Source organism: Syngnathoides biaculeatus, chromosome 4, assembly GCF_019802595.1.
Source record: "Syngnathoides biaculeatus isolate LvHL_M chromosome 4, ASM1980259v1, whole genome shotgun sequence".
NCBI lineage: Eukaryota > Metazoa > Chordata > Actinopteri > Syngnathiformes > Syngnathidae > Syngnathoides > Syngnathoides biaculeatus.
In genome coordinates, this window is record NC_084643.1 from 15,046,618 (window position 1) to 15,072,100 (window position 25,483).

General features: G+C 41.2%; 1 protein-coding gene across 1 annotated transcript in view; it reads right to left on the minus strand.

Annotated features, from left to right (window-relative positions):
- zfr (zinc finger RNA binding protein) overlaps nt 1–25,483 on the minus strand; it is a 99,104-nt gene that overhangs the window by 38,159 nt on the left and 35,462 nt on the right. Inside the window, 8 exon segments of the mRNA XM_061816577.1 lie at nt 3,576–3,741; nt 7,236–7,381; nt 10,642–10,761; nt 11,016–11,197; nt 15,079–15,151; nt 15,154–15,369; nt 15,949–16,155; nt 22,216–22,448. Coding sequence (XP_061672561.1) covers nt 3,576–3,741; nt 7,236–7,381; nt 10,642–10,761; nt 11,016–11,197; nt 15,079–15,151; nt 15,154–15,369; nt 15,949–16,155; nt 22,216–22,448 — 1,343 coding nt within the window.

Sequence of the window (25,483 nt, forward strand, 5' to 3'; positions counted from 1 at the left end):
CAATAAGGAAGAGACTATCAAAAATGGCATCCATGGCAGAGTTCCAAGGCGAAAACCAATGCTGACCAAATAGAGCAAAGGCCTGTTTTTCTTTTTTGGGGTGGGACCATCTGAAGGAGTCCCATGATTTTTGGGGGAAGATTATATGGATTTACGAAATGTAGATTGCACTTTGTTTGAAAAAAAAAAAAAAAAATGTAGCACAGCCAGGCATGTGATTTGACTGAATGAAACAAGGGCCATGGATCTGGGGGCTGCAAGCATGATCAAAGGATGATCACCAATTTTTTAATGTGCAAGTTTTATAACTTGTATTATATATGTATATAAATGCTGTTCTGTTTACAAAATGTACACAATATGATCATTCATTATTTAGGTGCATACCTTTACCCCAAATAACGGCAAATTCAAATACAAATTCAACTCAGTAAACTACTAGAAGTGAAACTAAATTGAATTCAGATTTGCATCATGTAATTGCTTCTGAACGCTCACTTTGTGTCTGAGCAAACATACTAAGCCCGTGAGCGCTCCCGTTGACCACGGTGAGCAACATCAGACGTATGCACTGTGGTCAGATCAATGTCACCCATTGAAGCTACATGGCTTTTTCAAAGATTCTGATTACAGCGTTTACATTCCCATCAGAACATTTTAATAACAATTTGGTTTTTTGCAAACTTCCCATGAAAATGTCAACAGACAAAAAAATACATTGCTAACCAAACCAAGCCAACTATGAACTATAATTTGAAAGGTGGCTTCCAACTTTGTTTCTTTTTCTTTTTAACCCACAATGATATCCGTCTGTTTTTCTTGGTGTAAAATGAAAGTATTGCTTGCAGAATATTTTTAGCAATGCATGTTGAAAACTGAATGATGCTCCCACACACTTAAGGTTAATGTTATGTTGCCTCCTATATTTAAAATACAGAATTAGCTTTTTGTACACTGTATTGTCTGCGCTTTCATCCTCAATCAGGCTGTGCCAAGGTGGAATTTTAACATTATACACCATCTCATCCTGTACTTTCTACTTTGGCTTCAGACCAGACCTTTTTTACCCAAAAAAGAGAAATCTTATTCAATTTCACCACTTTTTCTTCTATTTTTCACATACCCCGACATTCATTAAAGCAACAGCACATTTGGGTGTTTTTTTACTTTTATCATTATTATTGAGAGTAAACATAAGCACCACGTCTAACTCTCTTTGCTCTATGTTGCCCAGACTGTGTTTCTAACTGAAGCACTGGTGGTGAACAGTGTTTGCAATTATGAGTGTAACCCTTTAAGAGCCAGAGGGGGGCCATGTCAGGTAAACTCGGAGTAGAAGTAGGGTGAGCAGCAGACCGTGTGCTTCCGTGTTTTAAAAAAAAAAAAAAAAAAAAAGACATCGGGCTGTGGTTCACTATGCTGGATCAGTTTTCATGGGCGCTGAGAATATATGACAAGTGCGCAATTGGATTGGACAAGACTACACAAAATAAGAGACATCTTTCAATATCTATGTATTTCTATTCGTAAAAAATTCATACGCATGATTTTTCATGCTGAACTCCATATTTGAGAGTGCAATGGCGCGCCTGTCAAATAACAGTGACTGTAAATGGCCCCATAAACTGCCTCGTATACAAGCGTTTTCAATCAACAGAAGCGTATCAGATTTTCTGCCTCGCTTGCAAAAGTCGGATCGGAAAATGAACAAGTGTGGATTCTAGCACGGGTTAAGGTCGGAACATTGCAAAAAAGGGAAAATATATGTATATTTTTCATCCATGCAATTAAAAAAAACGGAATTCCGCCTATAAACGGACAAGTCACGTCTGAGCACAGCATTTCATAAAATGATCATGATACCAACAGTCAAACACGTTAGTAGTAGTGTGATGGTCTTGGGCTGCTTTGCCAATTTAGGACTTGGAAAACTTGGTGTGATTAATGCAACCATGAAATTCTGGTGTTTAACAGAAATTCCAGAATGTTCGGCCTTCAGTTTGTGACCTCTAGCTAGACTCACTTGCATTTTGCAGCCCAATAACCATCCAAAACACACGAGGAAGACAACTTCGGAGTGGCTTAACCATTTCCGGGAAGGGGTTGCAAATTTGCAACAGTTTAAATATAATTGAAAATTTTAAGTCCAGAGTATCATATCAGATTGTTCTCTCTGCAAAATTTTATTTGGTACAGAGAAAAAATATATAAAATGAAGGTTTTAGAGTGGCCTAGTCAAAGTCTGGAAATGCTTCCGATTCAAATGCAGTGGCTTGACCTTAAAAAGGCCATGCTTAAATACCCTCTATTTTTTGCTGAATTTAAACAATTCTGGAAGGACGAGCAGGCCATAATATCTCCTTAGAGATGTAAGACACTCATCGCAGTTACAGAAAATAAATGACTTGAGTTGAAGCAGAGTAACCAGTTATTACGTTTAGTGCACCATTACTTCTTCACACAGGGACAAGTAACTTTGAATAGCATTTTTCCCTTGATATATTTTTTTTAAAAAGTGTTTTAAGCTTGCTTAGGTTATATTTCATCTTAAAGTGGTTTGCATGAACAGTGTATCCAATAGGTCATGTAATATGTACCCTATTTTGACAATGTGATGTTAAATCCTCTCTCATTTAATAGTGTGAGAAAATTTTTGACAATTACAAATTTTCAGTGGCGCTGCCATTTTCGCAAATCACATGACCTACGTGGATGGATGTGACGTGTTACGTGCCGTTCCAAATGCTCAATTACATGGAACACCAATCATGCCGAGCGTTGATTTAGTCAAGACTCCGCGTCATTCTGCCCGAAGAACCATCCGAATATTCAACATTAATTACAACCACAGGTTCAAATCTGTATAGAAGTATTCCTCTGTCTTCCCGATCAACCGATACTGCTGTTTCCTCATCAGATGAGGATGAATCTGAGAAATCAGAGCTGGGCATAAATGGTGTCCCATGTAATTGAGCGTTTGGAACGGCACACCACTTGCACATCTGCCCATGTAGGTCATGTGACTCACGAAAATGGCAGCGTCCCTGAAAATTCGGAAATTGTCGACAAAAATCTTCTCAAAACACTTAAACGAGAGAGGATTTAACACCACATTGTAAAAATAGAGTACATATTACATGACCTATTGGATACATTGTTCATGCAAACCACTGGATTTCCCCTTTAAAAAAAAATGTAAAGAGACAAATAAGTGGGGAAACTGCAAAAATAGGAGAAAAAGAGAGGAAATGCTTTTTTCACAGTACTGGACATTCCTACCCTTGCATATGGTTATAAGCTGTGGGTTGTGATGGAAAGAAGAAGATACACGTAGCCAAAATGAGATTCCGCTAAATGTTTGCCAAAAAATAAATACATTTGGACCAGCATTACCACATGACTGCTAACCTTTCATTACTCAGTGACTATTTTTTGTGTCTATTCTCTGTCAAAAAATATCCTCTGTCAATTGACTGACAACTTTCTGATTCTGATGTAAACTTGACAGATTAGACAGATGAAATGGAAACAGTCTATTCATCAACAATGGTAATTCAGTTGGTACATGGCTTTACCAGAGGACCTTGTGGCTGTAAACCTGGGATACCAGGTCGGACTCCAAGCAGACCTGGAGGACCAGGTGGACCCTGTGGATACCCTCCATCTTGTCCACGCCGGCGCTCATCCCAGTGATGCTGTTCTTCCTCCATACGTCTCCAGTACATGTCCTCTTCATATCGCCTGAAAATAAGTGGCAGTTCAACATAAGTCTGTCTTGTGCAGCCTTTCAAAAATTCATGACTCAAAACTGATAACTAATCAGTTTTCAATAGGTCTAAGGTAGTCAGAATACATTGCTGGAAGCCATTTGTAGCCCATCGCTTAGCGTTCTATCTAAGGAACTTTAAAAAGAAAAACACTCAGCAGGATCGCCTCCACACATGGCTTGGGCAAGGGAACCGTTCCTCTTGAGAGTCATTGCACTCTCTTCTACTCTAGAGTAAACCACAGTGAGAGGTGCTGTGCAGGTGTGCCTGGTGGACGAGAGGGTAGCTTCCTTCACCCTTCAGGTGGGTGGACAGGTCCTGGCTGTTGTTTGTGCCTCTGTACCAAACAGCAGTTCAGAGTATCCACCCTTTTAGGAGTCTTTAGCGGGAGTGCTGGAGAATGCTCCAGCTGGGGAACTTTATCATTCTGCTCAGGGACTTCAATCCTCATGTGGGCAATGAGAGTGAGACTTGGAAGGCCGTGGTTGGAGTAACACTGCAACACCCCCCCACCGCTCATGTGGGCAATTACAGTGAGACTTGGAAGACCGTGGTTGGAGTATCACTGCAACACCCCCACCACCCCACCCGGGTTGTGCGACTGGATTTCTTTGATCATTACAGATTGAGGATAGAGAACTCCAGCTCAGGCATAAAGGTGTCCACATGTGCACTTGGCACTTTGAATCCGAGTGGATGATGTTTCACGCCTCCACTGCTGAGGCGGCTGACTGAGCTGTGGCCGTTCAGCGGTTAGTGCACGTCATGGTGGCAATCCCCAAACCTGTGGGGTGACACTAATGGTGAGGGATGCCGTCTAGCTAAAGGAGGACTTCTGTCAGGGCTTTTTGGCTTGTGAGACATCTGGGGCAGCTGATCTGTACCGGATGGCCAAGCGCAATACAGCCTTAGTGGTCGCTGAAGAAAAAACTCTGCCATGGGAGGAGTTTGATGAAGCCATGGAGAAACACTTCCGCACAACAGCTTTGAGGAAAGTCTGGTCCACCATCTGGCTTCCCAGGCGTGGGAAGCTGTGCACCATCAACACTGTGTAAAGCGAAGAGGTGCAGAAGAAGTGCAGACCTTGACTTAGGACCCAAAACTTTGAAGAACTCAATTCTACCGACATGCCTTCCCCAGGTAGAAGCAGAGACTGGGTTCTGTATGGCGGGCTCTGGGGTTGAGGTCACTGAGGTGGTTAAAAAGCTCTTCGATGGGAAGGCTCCATGGTGTGGATGAGATTTGTTCCTAAAGGCTCTGGATGTGGCGGCGCCTTCCTGGTTGACACGCCTCTGCAACATTGCATGGACATCGGGGACAGTGCCTCTGAATTGGCGTTGTGTATATGGTGTATTCAGTCACTCACATCTACAGGTGTGGTCAGTCACGCCCGCAGATTTAAAGTTACGGGTGTGTGTCTGTTTGTAATTATGAGTGTACCCCTTTAAGAACGGAGGGTGGCGGTGTCAGGTAAACTAGGAAGTAGAAGGAGACTGCGTGCTTCCGTGTTGGGGAAAAAAAAAATGTTTTAAGGTCATTCTCTGGTTCACTGCGCTGGCTCGGTTTTTATGTGCGCTGAGTGTGCAACAAGTGCGCGATTGCACAGTGGCGCAACTTAGGGGGAACATTGGTCAAGACTACGCAAAATAAGCGATGTCTTTCAATTACGTATTTCTATTCATAACATTTTATCTGCATGATTTTTCATGCTTGACTGTGCAGATTTCTGAGTGCGATGGCGCGCGGGCACGTACGCGCCCGCCAAATCACAGTGACGGGTGTATTTCCAACTACAGGGAGAATCACACTCTACAACCTAGATGTCAAACATCCGGCCAGGCATAAATTTGAGTATGTCAAAACAAGAAGTGAGTCTCTAGCTCATTTCTATCAAAAGTTGTGATTATTTCAAATAAATACAAAACAAATGCTCCATACAGCCGCTAAAGGGGAGTAAATGTGTAAACGCACTCACATCTGGAACTGTCACGAGTTAGTCATAAGAAATAAACATTTGCAAAGTGATGTGTTCAAGCAAAAATAAACTGGCAATCTTGCTTCACCATTCACCAGTACTCAAGTTATCGGTCAACCCAACCTTCCAAAAATGGCACAAAAAAAGAAAAGTGGACACGAGTGCAGAGTTTTCCAGGAAAAATGGACATAAGTATTTATTCGCAGAAGTTGATGCAAAACCAGTGTGCTTGGTATGTAAGCAGCAAGTTGCAGTGTTTGGCACCACACTACATTGCAGGGCCATAACAAAGTTGTCACTCTATATTACCACAGCATAATTGTGTTCAAGATGAAACCTGTGGGAGTCGCAGCTGTCCAACAGTGACACCACGACATTTCTCTTGTCTCAAAGCTGTGCGTACGAATGCACCGGACTGTCACAATCATGATATGGATAAAAATAAAGACAACATAACACATTTTCTGCAAGAGTTTAACCAGAGGGTTCAGGTATTCAGTGAACTTGAGAACAAATTTGGCTTTTTTTGCTCGCCATTTACAGTGAAGCCTTTTGATATGCCAGCTGACATTCAGCTTATTGACTTTCGGTGCGATTCTGCTATGAAGGATGAATTTGGGTCCATGGGATTGGAAACGTTTTATCAATATCTCCTGCCAGGTTAACCCCAAATTAACAGCCACGGCTGCAAAGGTTCTATCCATGTTTGGGACTACTTATCTTTGTGAACAATAATAAAACAAAGCAACACTCAAGGTTAACAAACAAACAGTTGAATGACTTTGTTAAATGTGCTGCTAACCAGACACACTTAATATCGATGCACTTCTGAAAGCAAAAAGATGCCAAGTTTCAGGAGCCAGCAGCAACTGGTAGACTGCAGGAGTGTAGTGTGAGAGAGAAAAAACTGTGATGACACGAAATTTTTTGCACTCATGAATACAGATCATTGAAAATAAGATTAATTATTCCGGAGTGCTTTGGGTCTCTGGAGAACCAAAAAGCATGTATCACGGGGTTCTCCTACTCATCATGTCAACCAACTCTTGAACTTTTCCTATGATAGTCTGAATGTTCAAAGTCCCTACACTCAGTTGCAGGGATCTGTGTTTTCCTCTTCTCTTTCTGCTAAAGAATCTGCTTTCCTCCGCTTCTTCGACCCACAGTAGATGAATTCCCACCAATGCCCTGAAGGGAACAGTGCCGGACGCTGCTCCCGGATGTTAACCCGGGCCAGGACCAATCTGGTATGGGATTCTTTGGATGAACACTCATATTTGTTTAAGTTTTAAGATGAATGCCCTTCCTACGCAACCCTGTGCATTTATCCGGGCTTGGGACCGGCCTAGAGTTTGGAAAGGCTTGTGCCCCCATAGGGCTGCATTTTACTGTATCTAAACATTCTTATCAATAATTGTGTATCCACAGTTAGAGAAGATACATTACATATTGTATATTCCCTATTGCTATTGCTGAAAAAATCTCAACCATACCGCATTTCAATTCGCCAACGTTCCTCTTCATCTCGCCTTCTCCAGTACTCCTCCTTCTGCATCTGCTTTCTCATTTTTTCTTCTTGAATCTTCCTTGCTCTGATACTGGGCTTTACTTCCACCTGCAGATCGGGGTTCACCTTTTTCTGTATTTTACAACAGCCAAAAGAGTGGAATTAGCATTGTTAATGTTCATGCTAGTGATTGTTTGGTCAGGTAATCTTCAATGTGTCTGAGCATAATTTATTTCGACTTAGCAAGCATTGGCGGATGCTACAACAAAAACCTGTATCTTTTTTTTGGCCAATGATGCTAATTTGGACCCCGTAAAGAGTAGAAATTTGTTAATTCATTAGTTTTCATGAGGACATTTAATCGACTAACCTAAATATACTGTATGTGGTGAACAGGAAATTTTAAGCATATGGAATACCTGAAGCCAGAAATGTGCAAATTACAGTCCCTAAATTTTAACTAAATATAGAAAAGATAAAGCAGCAAGGTGGACGACTGGGGAGAACATGTGCATCACAGTTCTGAGGACCATGGTTCAAATCCGTCGGTGTGGAGATTGCATGTTCTCCCAGTGCCTATATGGGTTTTCTCTGGGGGACTCCATTACCTCCCACTTCCCAAAAACATGCATGGTAGGTTAGTTGAAGACTATATTACCCATAGATGTGAATCCAAATGGTTATGTTTTGTATGCCTGACAATTGGTAGTGACCAATTCAGGCTGTCCCCCGTCTAGATAGCTGGGATAGGCTCCGACGACTCTTGTGAGGGTAAGTGACTCAGAAAATGGATGGTTAGAAAAGACAAGCCGCTACTTTTTCCGGTCACCGTGAACCCTGTGGCCTGTTTTCCAATGCAGTTATCATGTTTGTTTGTTTTTTGCTAGTGGCTTTGAATTTGAATGCGCATCAAAAAATTGTTCAGATGATATGGGTCAAACATGGCCATTTTCTACAATGCAATCAGATTTGGGAATGTGCAGTCGCTTCCAATGTGGAGAAGGAGACTTTACTTTCAGCAGGTGTAGGAAAAGAAGAATCTACCTCAATTGGCCATCGAAGAAGAATCTACCTCTAATGGCAGTAGAAGAAGACGGCGCTAGTTTTGGTGGCCTGAAAGCAGGATGCTACATGACAATTAGGAACGTAAAATATATATTTTTAAATTAATTAATTTTAGAAACTCACAAAACGTGTCCGCATGCAAAGCTCTTCTTGTGGATTTTTAACACGTGGAGTGGCATGAAAGAATATCAGTAACGGATTAAAAGGCTGGACTACTACGTGAGGAGAATAGAATCTATTACAACTAAGGGATTTAAACGCTACACTGCAACATGAGGAAAACAGCACAACTCCAGCAGTAACTTGAGATAAAAAGGACATTGAGAGCGAGAGACAAATATGTGAGACTTTTTAAGCTGTTCAACGCCGGTATGGTTTCTGTAAACAGGAGGAGGATGAATAAAAACTTTTTGGTTACGTTTGAGCTGTTTTATTGCTGTGTTACAGTCACTGTTCGGAAACAAGGTATGTAGAGTAAAGAAAATAAGTATTTGAACTATATTGCAAGTTCTCCCACTTAGAAATTATGCAGGTGTCTCAAATTTTCATCGTATGTCCATATCCACTGTGAGAATCTAAAAAGAAAAATCCAAAAATCACAATGTATGACTGAGGTTGTTAGCTGCATAAAGACACCTGTCCACCCCATACAATCAGTAAGACTCAAACTTGTAACATGGCCGAGACCAAAGAGCTGTCCAAAGACACCAGAGACAGAATTGTACAACTCCACACGATTGGAAAGGGCTACGGAGAATTTGCCAAGCAGCTTGGTGAAAAAAGGTCCACTGTTGGAGCAATCATCACAAAAACGGAAGAAGCAAAACATGACGGTCAATCTCAATTGGAGTGTCTTGGGGGATCTCAATGATCTTTAGAAAGTGAGGAATCGGCCCAGGACTACATGACAGGACTTGGTCAATGACCTGAAAAGAGCTGGGACCACCGTTTCCCAGTTGACTGTTGATAATACACTAAGACGTCATGGTTTGAAATCATGCATGGCGCGGAAGCTTAAACCAGCACATGTCAAGGCCCGTCTTAAGTTTGCCATTGACCATTTGGATGATACAGAGGAGTCTTGGGGAAATGTTTTGTGGTCAGATGAGACCAAAATTGAACTTTTTGGGCATAATGCCACTGTGTTTGGAGGAAGATGAATGATGAGTTCCATCCCAAGAACACCATCCCTACTGTGAAGCATGGGGATGGCAGCATCACGCTTTGGAGGTGTTTTTCTGCACATGGGACAGGACAACTGCACTCTATTGAGAGAATGACCGCGGCCATGTATTGTGAGATTTTGGGGAACAATCTCTTTCCCTCAGTCAGAGCATTGAAGATTGGTCGTGGTTGGGTCTTTCAACATGACAATGACCCGAAGCACACAGCCAGGAAAACCAAGGAGTGGCTCCGTAAGAAGCATATCAAGGTTCTGGCGTGGCTTAGCCAGTCTCCAGACCTAAACCCAATAGAAAATCTTTGGAGGGAGCTGAAACTGTGTTTCTCAGCGACAGCCCAGAAACCTGTCTGATCGAGAGAAGATCCCTCCTGCAGTGTGTGCAAACTTGGTGACCAACTACAGGAAACGTTTGGCGTCTGTAATTGCAAACAAAGGCTACTGTACCAAATAGTAACACTGGTTATCTCAGGTGTTCAAATACTTATTTGCAGCTGTAACACACATATAAATAGCAAAAAAACATACATTGTGATTTTTCGATTTTGCTTTTCAGATTCTCTCTCACAGTGGACATGCACCTACGATGAAAATTTCAGACTATGATTTCTAAGTGGGAGAACTTGCAATATAGCAGGGCGTGCAAATACTTATTTTCTTCACTGTAAATAAACGTTTACAAAGTCTTTCTTGGTGAACATCTAATTTTTACAGCATACCAGTGCGTACGGTATACAGTATATCTGGCCGTAAGGTCCAGGGCGGCTCGTGCATGGCTACACAGAGCGGGCGCAGCCTATTATCCGATATGCGCTGTAATCCGGAAAATGCGGCACCTTTTTTTTTTTAACCACATTAAAAGTTCAGCACGTTTGTATATTGGGTGCAAACATTACCGTTTAAACAATTCAGTCATTTACACCTCTTTTTCAAGAAAATCTGATTTTATGTGGAAAATTGCACCCACTAGGCCTACACAATGGGGGACTGGATCATTCTGTTAGATATTGGTTAAAACAGGTGGAATAACGACAAAAGGAGGGAAGTCTCAGGTCATGACTGTAAGAGTGGTGGAAATAAATTTGATTTTCCACTGGAAGTTGGCCCCAATGGTACAAGGTTTGAGGCTAAAGTCTGACACACACACCTTGTATTGCAGGCGATGTCTACGTCCTTTTAGATGCATCTCCTTTGCATTTGGATCATTGAAACTGCATTCACAGAGCTTGCAATGGAATCGGATGACTTTGCCTTCATCATTTCGGACCTAGAAATCAGATTCATATATTCAAGTTGAACTTGTAATGACGTCTTCTGTTTCCCTATTGACTTGGACTAAACTGGCCACACACAGTTCAGAATCAGAATCAGCTTTATTGGCCAAGTTTGTGAAAACAAAAGGAACTTTTCTCCAGCAGTCGGTGCTGCCCAGGTACGACATTCATTCAGAACAAAGAACAAGGACCGACATAGCAACAAGAACATAGAACAAGAGAGTTCAACAGATCCACCAAAACTGACCTCTTCGACATAGTCATGGCCAACAGGCTGGACGTCACTCTGTAGTGCAGCCAGGGCCGACGTGGAAAGAGATTCAGAAACTTCTGTTTTGATATCTACAGCACCTGACAAGGACATTGCAGTCTTAGGGGCCTCGCCTTTGCACTCTTCAGTCTTCGCTGTGATTTGTAATTTATTTCCACCTGCATTCAAAATGTCAAATCGTAATTTTAAAGTCATACACCACTAACAGTTCAAACAACAAATCTTAAACACAGGCCTAAATAAACAAACAATAATCACCTCACTTTTCAGTGGAGTAATTAAATTATAATTAAATGTTTCAAATGTACTAATAATATTGCAAAATTCTACATGTTCTTGCATTGGAAAATAAATTTTTGGATTACAGTGTCTGCTATGTCCTTGCAATTTTTCTTTATCTTAAATAGACAGACAATATTTATTTTATAAAATGCAGGTACTGTACAGAAGAACAATGAGCAAAAATAATCACGCATGATTTTGTCGCATTAAAAAATAGATGTATTTCACTGAACAAGAAAAATTTAATCTTTTTAATATTTTGAAACCCAAAAATTTAAATGCATGATCTAAGAGGACCAGATTGCACAACATATTAACACCTCTTCACTATCGTAGTTTACAGCATTTAACCAATGGATTACTTTTTTCCTCAAAATTCCATACGTTACCACAATCACCATGACAACCAGATTTTTTTTTTAAAAGAAAAATAAACCTCACATGCATAATTAGTGACAGTCTTTGCTTTGCCTTTCAAATAAAAATGTCAAATATGCCCATTTAAATATGAAAACAAAGCACAATATAAAGCATGATACCGCCACCCTTTTAAACATGGACAGTGAATGAAAAACATCTCAAAGTGCAATTTTAGGAATATGTTCTTCCTTTTAGATGCCCTGAAAAAAGCTAAAAAAAAAAAAGCTTTGCAAATTTGACACACCACAGAATAACACAAGAAATGAACCGATAAAAAAAAAATTGTGTATGAAACATCAAGCTGCAGAATGGTCAAGAATTAAGATGTTGATGATTCCAGGCGGTGTGGGCATGTCGCTGATGATCTCAAAATCGTGCCTCAATCTCTCAATGAAACACTTCCATCACAATTTCACTCATTTCGGGAATCATCTGCGGTGCATGCAGTTATGTGGGCCTGTGGCTGCTTGATTTCTAGCCTTCCCTGGCCACAGCTGGATGATTCCCCTCCACCCTCCACTTTACCCATGAAGCAAATGGTTGACAAGTCCCTGCGTCAATAAAATAGACTAATGTATACTATTGGGCATGAAGAATCAAGAACCGATTGGAACCGGGACTTACATTCCAGTTCCCCCGGAATTGTTAACATTTTGGTTCCCAGTTTCGATGCCTAGACCAACTCCGAAGAAGTGGCAAAAACCAACAAAGATAAATGCGCACAAAGAGGTACTTGTACCCAATGGCGGCATACAAGTGTCTTAACTTTAATGTTAATGAGCAGTCATCTCAGTCCAACACTTAGAATAAGATTATATTATTCAAAGGCTTATTTTATGTGCAGTGTCCGAAGTGTGCCGACCGTCAGCCTGTAGGACGTAGAGTTTCAGTGAAGTCCACTCTCAGTGGATAAGTGAAACAATACGTCTGAGACAGCTAACAAGGTACGGTTGGTTGTACTTCTGCACTCGTGTTTTTTAACGTTTATTTTACTCTTCAAATCAGTATAAGATCTGATGACAAGAGAGGAAAAAAAAGCCTGACCTCAACTTCAACATTTTACATCACAGTGAATTTGGACAAAATTTTTCTCAATATCACAAACACCTTGTGCCTCATCAGCGAGTAAGGAAAGAAATCAACATGTTATTACATTTGGTTCCAGCCATAAACAAAATAAAACCCCTGGTGCTCTGTCAAGTTATTTTTCTTGCCAAAATTCTTATGTCTGTTGTGTAACCATCAAAATAAAAGGCTACAATCTTAAAATGGGAAGTCAAGTTAAAACTTGCACATGTAAATTATTTGACATGATAAAGCAGTCCTAAATCATTTTAAGGCTGTATTTAACCTTTAGCTGAAACAAATATCATGTTAATGGTGTTAGTCCTAAACACATTGCCCTTTAGTTCAGAGGTTTGATATTGATGCTGTTTATAAAGAATCCTGTGTCCAATGTTCATTTTAGTCTATGCTGCAGGCTGCTAAGAAAATAGTGAAAATGTTCATAATTTGCCCCCCCCCACCTTACCCCATTTGTTTAAAGCATACAAACTTTTTTGACCCAGCTCCTAAAAGAATCGCAATCCAGAATCATTCAGAACCAAAATAGCTCAAAGTCAAACGATACACAACCCTACTGATAAACATTCACTGTGTATTCTAGTCCGTGGGGCTGTCCACAACTTTTTTTCTTTACATGCTCAAAAAGGCATTGCTCGTCGCTCTGAAGACGGTGCATGAGAGGATATCATAACATCTTTTGCACAATGGCGTATATCCTCAGCAATAAATACCTAAATGTGTTTTCCAACATCTTAGGCCCGCTGCCCGGTTGCATTGTGCATCAAGATGCTTAAATTACACGATAAGTGGTTGTTGGAGAGCCTCCGATTTATATGTGACTTGTATGACTTGGGATCAAGGGTTTTCAAATTTCTCTGCTGCCTCACTTTGGTAATCATGATTACCCTCAACATCTGCATTTGATGAATGAGTGTGAGGATTAGACAAGCTGCCTTCAAGTGAACTGGACACCAACCAATTGAGACGGGTACACATGCAATGGAGGTGACTCCATAATTCTCTGCTCACGCAACAAAATGTTAGTTTTCAAAATAATAATGTGGATTTGGGATCTCCTTATTCAAACAATTCCACAGCTAGCACAGAGAGATTTGAAGGTCACGCCACACAGCATGCACAGTCTTGGAGTAACCTGTGGACCCAGTGTGTGCTGGACCGTGGTAAGTAATCTGTATGGATCAAAGATGTTCCATTCTACCACTACGATGGTGGATTTGATAGGGTGACACTCTGTTCATTTTCCCAATAAAGAGGTTACTAATTAACCACTGCCCAACAATTTCATTGTCTATGGAGATGCTACATTAGTTGTATCATTTTTTTTCCATTACAAGACAGCGTTTTGTGAATTTGCAAACTAATGACTATTAGTGCTATTTCAGATGCTTTTGTTATATTTGAGGCTACACATTTCACAAGCGACCCTGCTACTGATATTTTTAGTAAAATATTTCCACAGTTTAAGGAGCCGCTTTTAGTTTGCGGCGTGAACGCACAACCTATTACCTTTAGCAAGCTAGCATATTTGTTCAGAGGCAGAGAGGAAAATCAAGGTGCCCCCAATTTTCAAAATCAAACTTCTTTCAGATTGTGATGAGCTACAAAGTACTTTTTGTTCATTCTCTCTGTGAGCCTGGTACCAAATAGCCCTTTGGTTACATATACTCCTGTACTTTGAGCTCTTCTTTCATATTGCTCTTTTAAAGTTAAACCCAAATGTTTTTGGTCTACAGAAAAATAAAAGCCTTGGCCTCATTCATCCGGTGGAAAGCGTGTACAATATATTTACCATAAAAGTTGGTCATTTATTTTTACATATACACAGAGTGACCAAAGCGTTATGATCACTTACCATTATGTCTTTACAAATAACACACAAATTTGATTGCGTGTCAGAGAGGTTTTAATTATTGAAGCGGTCTTCTGTGTGAAACTCTCCTTTGACAATACCAACTACTGCCACCTGGAGTTCAAACAAAGCTCAAGTAAAAACGTCTTCTGAACGACAGAATCCATGAGAAAATTTCATAACCATCAAAATTGAAGAAAGATTTCAAGTACTATTACAAAATTTGAATGTGAACGAAATGTATTTCTAAAATCTGTGGCAGCAGACAGTGCACACAAATATGAATACATAGCACCTGTAGGTTTCCTCCAGTGCAATACAAAAATGCTTTATTTTGTATTGTGACTGGTTCCTAACAGACCCTGCAAAAAGTCGATGAGCTTCTCACTTATACGTACTCACCAACAAAATTGATCTTGGGTGTGTTGACTTTCTTCCCAACTATGGCAGAGTTGGTAGCAGACAAATTACTCACTAAGTGGCCTTGGCACCAATTACGCTATTGCTGACCAGGTTGACAGGTTTTAGGTAGGGAGTACTGGATGTAGAGGCAGCCACACCGAGAGAGCTACTGCTAGAGGTTGAAGTGATGGTTTTGCTTGGGGCAGATGTGCTTGAGGATGAAGTCTGAGTCACCATGCTGGGCTCAGTAGAGGGAATCGGTTTTCCAAGTTTGGTATGAAGCTTCAAAACCTGTATGAGAAATAGTTAGTTCGGAAACAGTTTCAGCAAGTCAAAATGCAACATCAAATCAGCTTCAGTGAAGGTTCAGTCAAGCCAATTAGTTCTACAATATCCATCACCCATGTTGCATTCTCAAATACTGTTACAAACATCCATCCAATCATCTTTTTTGCCGCTTATCCTCACAAGGGTTGAGAGAGTGCTGGAGCCTATCCCAGCTATGATCGGGCCGGAGCCAGGGTACACCCTGGACTGGTTGCCAGGTAATTGAAGGGCAATCACACCTAAGGGGAAGTTTCGAGTCTCCAATTAATACGTGTTTTTGGGGTGTGGGAAGAAACCGGAGTGACTGGAGAAAACCCACAGAGGCAAGGGGAGAAGAAGCAAACTCCACACAGGCAGAGCGGGATTTGAACCCCAGTCCTCAAAACTGTGAGGCCTATACTCTAACAAGTTGCTCCACCATGCCGCAACTGTTACAAACATTTTAACATAAAAAGTGAGCTATTTTTGATAAACACACACAAATCTATTGGTTATAATAATATTATTTTGTGAAATAATGCAATGATCCAGTCGTTCCCATACCTTTTGATGCTTAGCTCCCCGAATATGGGCAGCATAAGCATCTGCACCGGTGCATGAAACATCACAAAGCTCACAGCGGAGTTGGTTCTGAGAACTCCGAGCCAATTGTCCACCACAACTACCACTGCTGCTGGTATTGTTCTGTGAAACCTTCAGTGCAGCTTCCTTCTTCTTGTGCTTCTGGCCTTCCAGGTGCTCTTTATACGTCTGTAACATTCATAGAAAAACAGAGCATTTCTTCAGGCACCACTGTTATCATTTTACCGCATGACTGCTGAAAAGACGTTATGCAATTATCACCATTAAAATGTCTCTTACAAGCTTTGGTCAATTGCCTAGAATTACTATGCAAAAAACTGATCAGAAGGCGCACGCCCAAGTTTTGATAAGAGTCTGTAAAATATTGACTATGTGAAAAAGATCAATTTTCATATGTAATTAAAACTTCTAAATTGTGAAGTGATCTGAATTTTGTATGTTAATTTCTTTTTAAAAATGCTTTTATTGCATTAATAGAGCAATATCTCCATGAGATTAGTCAGAAAACAAGAAATGAATGACAGTCTGGTGCTGCTGCATGCAAAACAAGGACAACCACAAGTGGTATCAACAAAAAGCTCGAGGTTCTCTGCAGCAGGTTTAATTCAAATATATGTCATTATGCATATGAAGCAACAAGAGGCCACAATAAAGTCCAGTCACTCATATTTGAAATATGTACGGGTGTGGTCAGTCATGCTCGCAGATAAAGTTGCGGGTGTGATTAATGATGGAATCTCAAGACGTTAAAACAACTTACTAGATTAATATAACATAACAGTAAATTGAAAATAAAACAAACAGGGTGGGTAAGGGGTGGGGGGTTCATGTGCGCAACCCTACGACTGGTGTAAATGGGAGACCGGCTTGCTAGAACGTGTCTTTTCGTGCGTGCGCTCGACGTATAGGCCACACCTGAAGAGACGAGGTGGATGATAAGTCTTTTTTTTCTGGGGGGGGGGGGGGGGGGGGGGGGGGGGGCCTGTCACACGATCAACCAAAATTGCCTCACAATCGATGCATTAAGCACCCCTGCTGTAACTGAATTTTCTTTGACATGGCTCATTATGTTGATGCCTTTGGACGTAAATGCGCTCGCGTAGCTTGGAACATGTACTTTTGGCATCACTTCCGTACATGCTCAGTACGGTTAACTTGCATTTCCTGTTTCCAGATGAAGACTGATTGTTTAGGAGCAGGCTTGTTTAGTTAACGTTTATGAAATAAAAATGTAAATTAATGTAAAGACTACACAAAATAAGCGACTTTCAATATTTATTTTTTTCTACTTGTAACAAATTTTACGCGGGTGATTTTTCGTGCTTGACTGTGCAGATTTGAGAGCGCGAAGGCGCGCGAGCACAGTCGCACTCATCAAATGTAAGTGACTAACTAAACCAAGCCAACTATGAACAATAAATTTAAATTTGAAAGGTCACTTGCAACTTTGTTGCATTTTTTTTTTCAAACCATATTGACATCCTCGTCTGTTTTTCTTAGTGTAAAACTGAATTATTGCTTGCAGAATATATTTAGCAATGCATGTTGAAAGCTAAATGATCCTCCCAAACAGTTTTAAAGTTAATGGTTATGTTGCCTCTTATATTTAAAATGCAGAATTAGCTTTTTGTGCACTGTAATGTCTGTGCTTGCATCCTCGATCAGGCTGTGCCAAGGTGGAATTTTAACATTAAACACCATCTCATCCTGTACTTTCTACTTTGGCTTCAGACCAGACCTTTTTTACTCAAAAAAGAGAAAATCTCATCCAGTTTCCATCGCTTTTTTTTTTCTATTATTCACATACCTCGATATTCATTAAAGCAACTAGCGCTAGTCAAATGTGAGTGACTGATAGTCCGTTGTGTGATAAATGAAAAATCCTTCTTGATGGGTTAATGTTGACACGCCACGTCCGATCTTTAAATGGATATAGCTTCATCAAATGATACCCAATTACCACAAGCTATATTTACACATCAATGCAAAGCATTTTGAATGTCTTTTCTTAAAAAGGATCAAAACACGGCCGTGCAACTTACAATTTGTTTAGTGCTTGGAGCATCACATTTACAATGCCCAATACAAACTAATGACTCACAACAGCACCCTGAAATAAGTGAGAACGACAGTGCGTTACAGTGACTCACATTTGAAAATTGTACGGGTGTGGTCAGTCATCCAAGCAGATATAAAGTTATGGGTGTGTGGTCCGTTTTTAATTATGAGCGTACCCCTTTAAGAGCGGAGGGGGGCAGTTTCAGGTAAACTAGGAAGTAGAAGTAGGCTGAGCAGCAGCTCATTGTTTGTGCTTCCATGTTTAAAAAAAAAAAAAAGGACGTCAGGCTATGGTTCACTGCACTGGATCGGTTTTCATGTGCACTGAGAGTGTACAACAACTGCGCAGTGGTGCAGCTTAGAGGGAACATTGGTAATGACTACACAAAACAAGTGACGTCTTTCAATATCTATGTACATCTGCTCATAACAAATTTTACACGCGTGATTTTTCGTGCTCGACTGTGCAGATTTTCAAGTGCGATGGCGCGCCGGCACATATGCGCCCGTCAAATCACAGTGACTGGCTTTACAATAATGATCAGGAGTGTACTCATTTTAAGGCGCAAATTATTTGTAGTGCCTGCACTTCATCAACAAGCCTCAAAATACACATGAAGCAGATTGCAATTTTCACCAAACATCAAGCAACAGTGGTAGTACTGCACAATATTGTTTGAGCTTCGCCATTGTGATTTATGTGTGCAAAATGGTCACATAGCAGGGTATGCTGCAATGTTGGTGTACCTTAATATACAGTGAATTAACTAATGTTAAGAGTGACCAGCATAAGATCCCGTTGGGACAAAGAAATGCGTCACATTCATGTTAAAGTAAATTACAAAACTTCAAAAAACACAGAACACCCCTGAGCGTTCAGCCATCAGCGTTCGACCGTTCTGCGCCTGTGGTTAGTTAGCTAGTCAGACTCCATGTCATTCCCATCCGAAAATCCATCCAAATATTCACCATTATTTACAGCCACAGGTTCAAACCTGTATGGCTGTATTGTTCTGTCTTCCCAAAGAACTGATACTGCTTTTTCTTCATCAGATGAGGATAAATCAGAGCTGTCCATGATTGTGTATTCCTTTGTTTGCTCACAGGAGATGTCACTTCCTGTTTTTTTAAGAAATGTAACTCACCAAAATGGCGGTGCCCATGAAGATTCGGAATTGTCAATAAAAATCTTCTCAACACACCATTAAATGATATCAGATTAACCTCAAATTTTCAAGGGACAAAACATATGACATGACCTATCCGATTAAGGCTTTTCATTGTTCACCGGAGTTTTCCTTTAAAAGCATGGAGGAGAGTGAAAGAATCAACCATCACCAACGGATAAAAAGGCTGGACTGCTACGTGAGAACAGCACAACCTCAGTAGTAACTCAAGATGAAAATAACTTAAAAATGGAGATGAAATGGTGTGTGATGGAGACTTGTGATGGAGAATTTCTGAGACTCTTCAACTTAGATATTGAAGACGACTTTCGTGGTTTGAGTGAATAGGAAGATGTTAAATAAAAACATTGCTTTTCTGTTATGTTTGAGCTGCTTTATTGCCATGCTACAGTCACCATTTGGAAATAACGTAAGTAAATAAACATTTTCAAAGTCTTTCAAGATCAACCAGTCAAAGCTATCAGAGTGAGATGATGCACCAGGGACCTTGGTTTTAGGTAAGTGTGGGTGGATGGCGAGAGTGTATCAGCGATGTACTGCGCTTTTCCTTTCGGCTTGTCCCATTAGGGGCCGCCGCCATCTCTTCTTTTAAAACAGCCCCTACTCCATTACTCTTCCCATCTACTCCTTGGTAAAATAATTTAATCCCTGCTCCTAAACCTCTAGCCTTAGCCCCTTTGCACTCGCTCTCTTGGATGCACATCAACCTTTCTCCTAATCATCATGTCAACTAACTCCTGAGTTTTTCCTGTCATAGTCCCTACACACAGTTGCAGGGTTGTGCATGCCTTTTCTTCTGACGACTAAGCCGTTTTCCTCCTCTTTTTTTGTCTTTGACCTACATTATCTGAATTTCTACCTACGCCTTGTAGATTTACAGTGCTGGGGGCGTGCACAGTTAGCCCGGGCCACCACCGATACGTTATGAAATTCGTTTTATGAACGCTCATATATGTTTGGGACAGTTTTACGCCAGATTCCCTTCCTGCCGCAACCCTCTGCATTTATCCGGGCTTGGGACCAGCCTACAGGACTGCACAGGAATTGTGCCCCCCTTCAGGCTGCAGATAGTCAAAACAAGTAATGAAATACATAAGTTAGTACATAAGATACACAATTCACATACTAATCCAGTGTTTTCCAACCTTTATAGAGCCATGGCACATTTTTTACAATTGAAAAATCCCACACCACACCAACAAAAATAAATGTCACCAAAAATGGATCGATAAATTACTGTATATACTTCCTGCCATCTAATAGAAGAAGATTTTTTTGTTCTGTCTGTCATTGTGCCTTACTGGCATAAATAGATGAATAAAGATACATTATTTCTTGGAATAAATGTTTTTTTAGCAATTACATAAAATTGGATAACTTCCCACAGCACACCTGAAGCGCGCTCACGGCCCACTAATGTACCACACTGTTTGGGAATCACTGACCTAATCTATGTTAAAGTCAGATAGACTCAGTCAAATAAACACAGTCACCACATAAGGTAGACCAATCACATACTACCTGTGTGAAAATATAAAGGATATGGCAATTTAAAGGATATGTGGATAGAGGGGATACAAACCACAATGGCCCTCACTCTAGTAGCGGGTCCACGCTCAATGTTTGGTCCTTGTTGTATACGCTATGTCGGTAATGTTGTTAGCACGCTAGGCTAGGCCAACTTAGGCCGAGCAGCTTCAATGTGAACGATACGGCTCCAATTTGGGTGCCAACATGTACTAAAATAAGACTTGATTAAATTTCCTTTAAGTCCTCACTGCCCTTGTTGTACATGTTGTTTAGGTCGTAGGATCTCCACATATTGTGGAGAATGTAATAAATTGTACAATGGGTTGTTTTTACTGACGCCTCATTTTTGCTGAATTACCCATACACCACTGCGCGCCGCCATTTTAACCTCTCTACCTAAGGTCTACCAGTGTGGAAGTCTCCCGAATGCTCTCCGTTACAGTTTGTGTTTTTGTGTTTCACAGGTGTCTCGGGACTCAAGTACTCAAGAGGGGACTTGCTAACCATTTTTTTCCGACTTTTTTTCGACAAGTCTTGCCAATTCCCTGAAGCTTTTTCCAGTTACTAGTTGGCGCGCTCTTCAAAGCCTCGCGATCCGGTAGACAAGTCAGACTGCGTAAGCGGGGACATCGTCTAACACTTCCGACAAAAGACTGGACGTTCTGCGGTTCTGTGCTTCATGGAGACTTGGCTTTTTTGGACGATTGCCCGACGCTACCATCATATAGCTGATGTGTCGCCGAGATAACAAGCTTAATCGATACTCTTTTCAGAAGGCCAACATTATAGTTAAGATCCTTTTTTGTTAGTCACTTGAAATATTTGAGAATTTTGTGAAATACTGGATGTTTATTCTTTTGTCTTTCTGCCATTGTCATCAAATTTTAAACAATAAACATTTCACTTTGCTTGTGGTGAACTAATATACAGGTTTTACTTTTTGAAAAAAAAAATGGACTAAATAGTTTGCCTCGATACTAAAAAAAATAAGATTCCACCGCATTTCGTTTTCCATGTTACCATATAGGTAAATGCTTCTCCTTCGTGATTTTTGTCACATAGAGTAAAAGACCAATGGCACAATACTGCGCCTTTGTGACGCAGTCCTGAGTCCCATGATGTGTGTATGCCAGAAAGCCTCATAGTCAGTGTGGGCTTGATGTGATGTCAGTCGCGTCTTCAATGAATGCAGCTGAAAACAATGTCCACCTTGCGTATGTATGAGTAACAGAGCTCAGGGATCGAAAGTGGCCGCCGTTTGAGGCAGCACAACGGTTGACGTCACGTGAAAACAACCCATTGTAAATTGTAGTGCAGTCCAGAGATGCACTGCACTACACGGACCGACTCCAAAAAATCTGTAATGCACTGAATGTGCAACACGTTAACTGCGCAAAAGAGCAAGGGATTACTTTATGCATAGGCAGTTTAAGAATTTGATGTTTGAACTCACCTGAGGACCAGCGCAGCTGATCTTGCAGACATCACAATAGTGTATTTGCGGGGGTTTTGGTGGCTGCTTGGGTCGGAGCTGCTTACTCTGAAAAGGGGGTTTCTTAGTGAAAGTGTTCCCGGCCCATGCTGCAGTTGCCGCCACAGCTGCCACTGCCTGCTTCTGGTGCTGCTGCTGATAATAGCTTGAGGCTGCCGAATAGACTGCTGCTTCATATCCTGAATATGAAGTTCCTAGGGAAACAAAAGTTTTTATGGCAATCATTCAATAATCTCATTTGTAGTAGGGCTATGAACCAATCTGTAGTGACTCAGTAGTGTGTTCGAGTACACTGGGGGGAAAAAAAACTATGCTGAGCCAGAATACTCTAATTCAAGTCATAACTAATCTCAACATATTACTTTATTCTGACACAAGCTGCAATGCTGCCACAACACAGTTACTAAATATAGTAACTAAGTAAATATAGTAGGACATTTATGTCATTATGTTCAGTTAATGATCGACATAACAGCAAATTTCTGCACCTCAGCTACACTGAGAAGCTTGAAAAATAATAAATCAAAAGCCTTTTTGTCATTTTGATACAACAAAATGAGTGCTTCTCCACTAGATTCTTGGGCAAAAAAAATAAAATAAAAGTACAGTACAGTACACATCCTTGGAGGACATGGTGCTGAGGGTGATTGAGGAAGAGAGGTGTGGGCCAAGTCTGACAGACTGTGGATGGTTTGTGAGAAAGTCTTCAATCCAGCATCAGATTGAAGGAGATAGTCAAAGGAGGGAGAGTTTGTCAATCAAAATACCTGGTATGATGGTATTAAAGGCTTAGTTAAAGTCTATGAAAAGCATCCTCACATAGTTCGCTTGGAGTTCCAGGTGGGTCAGTGCAGTGTGGAGGGCTATTGCAATAGCTCCCTCTGTGGACCGTTTGCTCTGTAGGCAAACTGGTAGGGGTCGAGTGAGGCAGGAAGTGAGCCCCTTATGGGGTGTGCAACTAGCCTCTCAAAGCATTTCATGATCACAGTTGTGAGTGCACCAGATCTGTAATCAATTAGACCAGGGATGCCCAGACTTGTTTAACCCAAGATCTACTTTTCAAGTAGCCAGCCTCTGGCGATCGACCGATGGGAGTAGGGGGGGATTTTGGCGGATGTTTTTGGGACGGAGATGATTGTTGCAGATTTCAGGCAGGAGGGAATGGTTGATTGTTGCAGGGAACTTTTGAAATTTTTTTTGTGGAAACAGTGGTCAGCTGAACAGCACGGGCTTTCAGTACCTACCCTGGCACTCCATCTGGGCCAGCAGTTTAACAGTCCTGAGCACACATCTCACTTCATGTTTCTGAAGCATCAGTGTGCTGCTGATGGGAGGTAGTGGTGATGACCCTGAATTTGATCTGTCCATCCCAAAACAGGCAAAGACACAGTTTAGTTTCTCTGACAGCGAGGCGTCTGTGTTTTCGGCACACATCTGGTTTAAATCAGTTGTAGTTTATAATATGTTGCAATCCCTTTCAGATCTTTTTGGAGTTATTTTCGGTGAAGCACTCCCAATATTTCTTTTGTCGGCTGCCTTGGTCTATCTGATGCCTCTTTTTAAGTAAGCTCTGGCAGCAGTGTACTGTGCCTTGTTCCCTGATATGAAGACAGTGTTGTGTCATCTCAGGAGTGCCTCATTTCCTCGAGTCACCCAGGGTTTTTGGTTGGGGAAAACCCGGATCAGTCTATTGACTGTGACAATGTCTATGCAGTTTTTAATGTAAGAAAGAACAGAATCAGTGTGTTCTTGGAGGTTCTGGTGCTCAAATAATTCCCAAACAGTGCATGGAAAAACAGTCCTGCAGCTGAGAGAGTGCATTCTCAGGCACTGTTGTAAATGTATTTGTTTAAGGCCTTGTTTGTTTTTGGAGGTGGATGTATGTGGGCGTAAGTGTGACACAAACATGATCGGATCCAGAGAGATGGAGCAGCGCGGTGGTCCTCCAGGGTTTTGTCTCCTCTGGTGGGACACTTCACATACTGAACTCTGAGAGCAAGAAAAGGATGTCCACCGTTGCAGCTACTTTTTTTTTCTGTGTGACAGCAAAGGCCAGTGCAATCTGGCTAAACAGTGCAAGGCTGGTCCCAAGCCCGGATGAATGCAGAGGGTTGCGTCAGGAAGGGCATCTGGCGTCAAACTTTTCCAAACAAATATAAATCTATCTAAAGAATCCCATATCGAATCAGTCTTGGCTCAGATTAAAAACCTCCGCCCCAAAAACCACTAACCTGCAGGGCGTCAGTGGAAATTCTGTGACTGGGGGACAAGGCGAAGAGGATGAAAGTAGATTCTTTGGCAGACGAAGAAGATGAATGCACAGAGCCTAAAACTGAGTAGAGAGACTTTGAATGTTGGGGAAATGACAGGAAAAGCCCAGGAGTTGGTTGACATGATGATTAAGAGAAAGGTTGATATATTGTGCATCCAAGAGAGCAGGTGGAAAGGTATTAAGATGAGAAGTTTAGGGGCAGGGTTTAAAGAATTTGTGAGTAGATGGGAAGAGAAATGGAATAGTGGTTATTTTAAAGGAAGAGCGAGGAATGTCTTGGAGGGGAAGAGAGTATCATATCGCATGATGGGGCTGAAATTTGAACTTGAAGGTGTTATGTACAATGTGATTCACAGCTATGCCTCACAGGTAGGATATGACCTCGAGTTGAAAAAGAAAAATCTGGAAGGAACTAGATGAAGTCGTTCTGAGTATCCCAGACACAGAGTTGTGATTGGTGCAGATTGTATTGAACATGTTGGTGAAGCAAATGGGTGATGAAGAAGTGATAGGTAAGTACGGGATCCAGGAAAATAACTGGGAGGGACAGATTTTGGTGGACTTTGCAAAGATGATCTAAATGGCAGGAGTGAAGACCTTTTTCCAAAAGAGGGAGGAACATAGGGTGACATACAAGAGCGGAGGTAAAAGCACGCAGGTGGATTACATTTTGTGTAGACGGAATCTGAAGGTTACTGACTACAAGGTAGTGGTATGGGAGAGTGTCGCTCGACAGGATTGGATTATGGTGTGAAGGATGACTCTGGTAGTGGGTAGGAAGATTAAAAAGACAAAGGTAGTAGAACGATGTGGTGGAAGCTGAGAAAGGAAGAAGAATATGCAGCCTTTTGGAAAGAGGTGAGAAAGACCCTCGATGGACGGGAGTTACAGAATATGTGTGGCACATTCAGAGGATTGAAATTATGGTACTCAATATATCTCAAATAATGAGAGCAG